We start from the raw sequence: 7,183 nt of genomic DNA on the forward strand, positions 1-7,183 counted from the left end.
TGGAGGATGCCCCAGAGGAAGGGACAGTAAGTCACAGTTCACTGAGGTTGATACAAATTTATCCAAAGTAACAGCCCTCGGTAAAAAATAAACTGTGCGAATAAAAGGTAAATACTATGCTCCTTATTTAAAGTATAACAACAGCTTCCTGCTTTATCATCAGTCGCCAGTGTGTCACGGGTGACAGACACGTGGTTTTACAGATGGCTTTTTGGAAAATAAATCCACTATGGGACTCGGACTCAAAAGAACATTCTTAAATTTTATCTGTCTAGACTTTTAACGATCTTAACGCCGCGTTTTTGCACCGCCAAAGCTGGGCTAGCGTCCGGCTCAGCTGCACCGCGGAGTGAGGGGGAGGAGGACTCGGCTGCGGGCAGTTCCTGAAAGTTAGTCGAGCTGGGAACTAAACTTGGAGTGAACTTCGTGGTTTTGCCTGTTGAGAACTAGCAGTCGCATCCCGTTAGGCGGGGCGAGGACACTAGATGGAGCTACGTGCTCTCTGCTGCAGCCGCGGGTGACAGCCCCAGAAGGGCTGAAAGCTGCCTGGGGAAGCTTGAGGAAACGGGACTCGCCTAGAAGTGACAATTTGGCACTTTTGTTTTGCGTACTTGCATCGGTAAAGTGCCAGCTGTGAGACTGAGGGATCCAACTTGTTAGCTGTTAATTCTAGAAGACTTTTAGGAGCAAGGAACAAAGCCCCTTACTCTTGCAAACCCACTGCAGACCATCTACTGAAAAAAAAACGAAGGAATATTTCATTATATGCCCTGTAACCCAAACGTTCCCCTTGTCACTGCTGAATACAGCCCCGCTGGTGTTTTGTCAAGATAAACTGAACCAAAGAACAGAGTAAAGAACTAGAAATGTTGATTTGATCACATTGCTGAGGGACTGGGACTGTGCCACCAAACGTTCAGCTTTGTATTAACTGGGTGAGGGTCCCTAATGAGTTTCTGTGAATCATAATTAGTGAGTTACACTGACATTGCTGATTCTTTCCAAAGGCTTACACATGGTCTGGGATTTCTTTAACAGACCAATTTGGAGTTTCAGCTTTCAGGTTTTGATTTTTTTTTTGTTTTTTTTTTTAACTTGGTGGCAAGTCTGCACACAAAAGTGGCTATAATGGAGCTTTCCAAAAACTGTAGGTTTGAAAGTGGAAGCAATGCTGAAGCAGCTGCAGTTATAGGACAAGGACAGTGTGGGATTGTTCCTGGAAAATTCTTAAATCCACAGTGAATTCCACAGGCACAAGCCTGATAGTGCAGTGGAAATGGGGTGATTTTGGTTTCTTCAGAAGGTGATTTTGCTTGCTCAGCAGAAGGTCTGGATTTTGCTGACAGGAGTCAGAATGGATTGTGGAGCCCTCCCAGGCTGTACCAATAGAAGGCAAATTTTACTGGTAAACCAGCACGCTTTGAATTTTTTCAGACTGAGCAATGTGAGCGTGGCCAAGGCAGTAAATTCTGCCAAGAACAGGAATTCCACCTGTCTGGAATTGCTGGTAGAAGTCCTGCTTATTCTGCTTCAGGGAAGCAAAGTCTGCTTCATTGGTTTGAAATTCTGTAATGGAGAGTAAAGAAAATTTGCTAGAAGCAGGTCTGGCTGGCAGTGTTAAAAATAACAGTAAGATAGGGCTTATCTTTTCTAAAGATCTTGGGTTTGATATGGTGGGACATGCTCAGAAAACATCCCTGGCTGGCTAGAGAAAGGACCAGGAGGCCAATTCCTTCACATTTTTACAAAGAAATCACCTTGGCACCTGCAGCCCCTTCTGCCTGGTTCTATCCATCACTCCTGCCACGAAAAATAAGTCGGAGAAATAAAATATTTACAACGAGATTTAGAAACTTCACAAACAGCTGTCCTAATATTTAGTTTGGAATTCAAACTCTGCTCCGGTTTCACACACAGAAAAATGGCAAAGGAACTGAATTTAGTTGTCTACTTCTGTTTCAAACAGGGTTGAACTCCTCAGGTTCTCCCTGCTCCGTGTCAGGCAGCGTTTGCTGCACACGCCCGGGACAATCGGCCACTGAGCACCCGACAGTGCTGCTGTGTGTGCACCCGTGGGCTGTGAACACCCCTGGGAATTTCTCTGCTGCTTGGCTCTACACCCACGCTCGTCACGCTGGCCAAACAACATCCCTTTGGGTTACTTTCTAGAAATAAAAAAAAAAAGTCTCCTAAAAATAGCTGAAGCCTCTTCTGCGTTCAGGAGCGAAGCGTTCCGGGACACGAGTCCGGCACAGCAGCTGTGAAAGCCTCAGTGGCTTTGTGCTGCCTCTCCACAGCTGCTTTCCCACTTTTCCAAATCCAAAGCTGTTCTTGCTGTGAGTTCACTTGGACGTGGGTCTGTTCTAGAAATATTTTTCAACTACTTGAAAATAAAAAGTAACTTTTTTATCTCTGTGGCGTTAGAAACACGAAACATGAGTAACGATAAATACACCTTTGATACTTCCTGTGCTATCCCTCATGCATCAAACACTACAGACCTCTTTCACACAGACCATAACAACCCCAGTTCAGCCCAAGCTGTACTTTGCAAGTCCCAATCCTTATTCCAGCTTGTCATCAGTCATTGCAGACCAGAGAAAGCTCAAACTCTCCGAGTAAGCTGAAGCTCCACAAAATACATGTGCACCATTCCTCCCAACAAGTGGCCTTGGTCTATTCGGTGTCTCCATTCCCAGAGCTCTGTCACAAGGCTCACTGCATCTCTGATGATTTGTATGCTTCCACCAGTTGATTTCAGCTGTACAAAAAGTATCCAGATCCTTCCTTTTTCCTCCCAAAGCAGGATTAATTACAATCTATAGACAAAATGACAGCTCGCTGCTATTCCAAAAGCAGCTGAGGAGTCCCAGGTCCACATAAAAATGAATTCCATCTCTCTTCTCTTGCAGGGAGGTCGAGCATTCCCAGTTACCTGTTCTGCATGTGGATATCCACGGGTATGAAGGACACCATGGGCTGCTGTGCCAGGCTGCTGCTGTTCTGCCCTAAAGCAGGTGGAAGTCCTGGTTTGGAGGGTTTGGGTTCCAGCTCCCGCTTCACTCTCATACGTCTGTAGAGGTAAAAATGAGATGGTCACCAGGGCTCCCTGTGCTGTGGTCTCACATTGGGAAGGCTCCCACAGAAGCAGGTACTTGGAACAGCTACTGAAATAATCAGTAGAAGCCAGGATTTCATCCCAAAGATACTAAATGGCAAGTGAGTGCTTCTAGAGCGTGTAAGTCTAATCCAATCCCCTGAAAAGTGAGAAGTCAAGCTCCTTTCTGGCAGCCTTGCTGCACACCACAGACCTTTCCTCTGTCAAGCCCTAAAAAGAGATCCCCTCAAGCATCCTCCATCAAGAACCTCCTGCTTCCAAGCAATTCACCAAATGCTGACAGTGAGATTCAGGAGATTTCCATCAAGCACATTAGATTCTCCTGGAAATTTTGAGCAATAAATGGTCTGTTAGAAGAGAGCACACTTAATGATTTTGGTTCATCTTGTCTCACCTTAGTGAAGTATAAAACCTGGCCACATACCTGTTATATGTTTTCAGTATGAGCAGAACCACTGTAAAAATAATAATCACTCCTACTACGATGGCAGCAACTATTGCTCCAGAACCTAGCAGGGAAACAGAAAGGGAGGGGGGGAAGTCTTATTTACAAAGTTGTCATTGCACTGCTTGAAGTTTGCAGAGTTCAAGGTCCACTTAAAAGAAAAAAAAGCAGCCAACTCCCCCCCCTACTTTTCTTACTTTGATAGAGACTTGGTTCTTGAGACTTTGTGGTCACATTGACTGAGAAGTGAGTGTCATTGCTCAGTGGTGTGGCTGTCGTCATCTTGATTTGGCTACAGGAGACAAAAAGAACAATGAGTTCATAAAATATGAACCAAAATTTAACAGTGATAATTAGGCAAGTACCCATTGAAGACTCAGAGCCTGCTGAGTGCAGGCTCATTGGACTGGGGCTCTTAATATTTTCTCAGTGGTAAAAACTTGGTCAATGGAAATTGTGCTACAATCCAGTCTTGAGCAATTTGCCTTAAAATAGACACAGCTCAGTATTAACAGGACAAAACAAGCTATAAACCAAATAATGCACTGTTACCTATCTATTATTGCTGTTATGCACATTTTGGATAACTATACACTTTAGATGCTGTAGGATTTTAGATGATTATCATTTCAGGCTGAGATTCAAGCATGAAGAATTCTGCACCCAGTATTTAGCAACACATCTTTAAGGAAGGAAATAAAAGTCAGCACAGAAAGGTTTTAAAACCTGCTTTATAGAATAGAATTTGAAGTAGCTTCATTCAACTGACATGGAGAAGAAAAACCCATTTAACTCCCTGAGCTGAAGCCCCAAAAGTTCTATGATAAACACAACAGCTTTCCCCTGAGGGAGGAATATTGCAAGGTGAGGACAGAAAGTTGAGGTGAGTTCAGAGCAGCACCTGGCTCCTGCCAGTGGCACCTCAGGTCTGTTACTGGGAGAGGACAAGCCTGTGAGTGGGCAGCTGAAAATATGCCTGCTCCTGCATTTTGGAAGGGTCAAACTGTAGATCTAGAAAGAGCAGCCTCTATGTTTACTGATTTTATAAGCGCTTTCCAAATGTTTTCTAAATGTGACTAGTAACCTCAGCCATTAAAAGACTCCTTCAGTCTGAGGAGGGTGTGAAGACCACTTCAAAGAGAGCTCTGAAACCATTTCAGCTCCCAGCTGCAGAGAGCCAATATGCTCAGACTAACCATTGGAAATGAAATTATTCTTCAACACCTGATACTAGAATCAAGTTTCCTCTTTCAGGTGGTGCCCAGTACAAGCAGGCAGGACTCTGCCCTGCCCTCTTATATTCCCTTGGCATATTGTGGATCTGTGGCATGTTCTGAGCAGGTTAGATTTTACAGAGTGCAAAATACACAATACCCAGAAAATTCTTGAGTGGACAGAAGTCAGTGGGTAATAAAGAGAAGTGCACATGCAGAAGGCAGCCACCCTTTTTCTTTCCCCCTCACTGAAGCTTTCCTAAAGGCTTCTGCAAAGCAGCATCCATCAAATGAAACCCATGTAGTGCCAGGGTACAGATCTGGGAGGTGAGGAGGACACAGCTCTGATTGCTCTTGGCAGGCAGGGTGTTGTTTTGGGGCAGGGAGGCCAGTAGCTGAGTCAACACCCACCGTGTACTTGGGAGGCTGCACTAATGAGTACCTGAGGAATGAGAGTGATCAGTAACCAGCAGGAAGGGAAATGGTCAATGGCTGCCTGGGCATGAGGGATCAGAGCTGAAAAATCGATTCAAGTCCTTCAATCCCCTTAAGTTAAAAAGGTTGTTGTTGGTTTTGGTTTTTTTTTCTCTTTAAAAACCCAAAAATAACTCTGCCTTGAGTCTGTAACTGGGTCATTCTCCCCTGACTGAATGATTCCTTTGTTTAGGCAAGGCCAAGTTAATTCAGCAACATGATCATCAACTGTAGTCACAGATCTTTCCACGCTGAAAGAAATGTTGTGTTTGCCCAGGCTGATTGGACAGCAGAGCAAAAGGATTTACACACCTGGGAGGAACCTGTGAGAGGCACCAAAGCTCAGGTACAGCTCTGTCCCCATCTATTTTCCCACCCATCCATTCAAAACCCCGTTGATGAAGGTTGTACCACTGAGAAGCTGAGGACTCCCTGTCACAGGGCAGGCTGGGGAAAGCTGTGCAAGTGTTTTGACTGGGGACATAATTCAGAAACAGGCACACAGCTTTTACCTTGTTGCTCCTGACTAGAGCACAGATCCCAGAGTTACAGAAGTGTTTTTTCTTCTCCTCTAGCAACTAAAATAAAAATCCCAAATGAAGAAGGCTGAATGTTTTGCTATTAACCCAGGTAATACTCATAATATCCACTAACCTCCATCTGGCTCAGAGCAGCCTGGTCATGGTGAGCTGTTTGTGCATGAGTCACCTACAGCCAAAGAATTTTTATTGTCGTCAGTGAAACCACCTGTTTACAAAGAGGATTAATTCACCTGACAGGGTGAAACAATCTGGGATCCAATTTGAAAAACACAGCAAATCTCTTTTTTTCTGCATTGTGTGCCAAGTAAAGAGGTTTGAGGTCTGTGTCTCGGGCCAGGGTGGGAGGTGCCAGGTCTCCACTTGACCTCCAGCAAGTCCCAGCTCCATTCCTCCCCTGTGAATCAGCAGGGTTACACCTGACCAAGCCTCTGCTGCCAGACTCGAGGACCCAGCAAGGGCCAGCAAAACCCATGGGAAGCAACTGGTTTTGGGGTATTGCCAGCTGGGTCCTGCTCTGGTTAGAAAAACATCTGGAAAATCAAGAGTGCTCAATAAAAGCTCTATAGAAGGGGAGAAGAAATGGACTTTGATCCTGCAATCACAGGACATTCTTTCTTTGTGACACACGGAGCACTTCCCCCTGTGCACACACACCTGCCTGGGGCTTCCAGAGCCTCTCACTCACCCCAGCTCCCCCAGCCTGGGGGTGGGGGCACACACTGCTGCTTATTTTCCCATCCCCATAGGACAGAGCTGGAAATGTTTCCATAAAGTTCAGCTTTGGGCACGTTTCCATTTAAAACACCTTTGCAGATACAGCGTAGAGGTTGTTTTGGCAAGTGGGAGCAATGCCCCCATTCACACACCCTTCCTGCCCCCCCTGCTGGGCTGAATGGCCCTGCTCATTCGGGAGGCCATGGGGAGCAGAGCTCTGCTGTCAGGAGGCTCCTGCAGCACCTGGCAATGGCAGGAGAGGGGTGGCAGGGAACAGAGAGGGTTGTTGGAGTGTTTTTCCAGGAGAGCTGGACTTCAAGAGCCAACTCCCTGCAGGGAAAGGCAGGTGCTGCTCAGGAAGATGCATGAATTCAGCTCTTTGCCACCTAGAAAAGGGTTGGCTCTGCAGAAAGCTTTAAACTAGACACAAAATCACCTATTGTTTCTCCAGCAGTAGTATGCACTACTTCTGACCCAGCAGCTCAATCAGAGAATAATTCATCCTTTCATCTGCACTGCTGCACAGATAGTATTTTCATCTTACACTGCAGCCAAACAAAGGCTGGAAACTGGGTGGGTTTTTTCCCTCCTTACTTTCCCAGGTCTAAAGAAGAGCACTGGCTGCCAGCTCTGCTGCTCTGCAACTCGATTCTCTTCCCAAAAATGTTAACAAGGC

The 7,183-nt window shown here is 45.7% G+C and overlaps 1 protein-coding gene across 1 annotated transcript; it reads right to left on the minus strand.

The window, feature by feature from the left end:
- Positions 1-2,935: 2,935 nt before the first annotated feature.
- On the minus strand, positions 2,936-3,845 carry NCMAP (noncompact myelin associated protein; the record flags this gene model as incomplete). Its single annotated transcript, XM_008939003.1, has 3 exons — positions 3,761-3,845; positions 3,543-3,627; positions 2,936-3,073 (listed from the first exon to the last, which is right to left on the minus strand). Coding segments are annotated over exons 1-3 (308 nt in total), but the record flags the coding sequence as incomplete, so codon positions are not given.
- Between the last annotated feature and the right edge of the window lie 3,338 nt (positions 3,846-7,183).

The sequence above is a fragment of the Merops nubicus genome, unplaced genomic scaffold (genome assembly GCF_000691845.1).
Source record: "Merops nubicus isolate BGI_N331 unplaced genomic scaffold, ASM69184v1 Scaffold49064, whole genome shotgun sequence".
Classification (NCBI taxonomy): domain Eukaryota; kingdom Metazoa; phylum Chordata; class Aves; order Coraciiformes; family Meropidae; genus Merops; species Merops nubicus.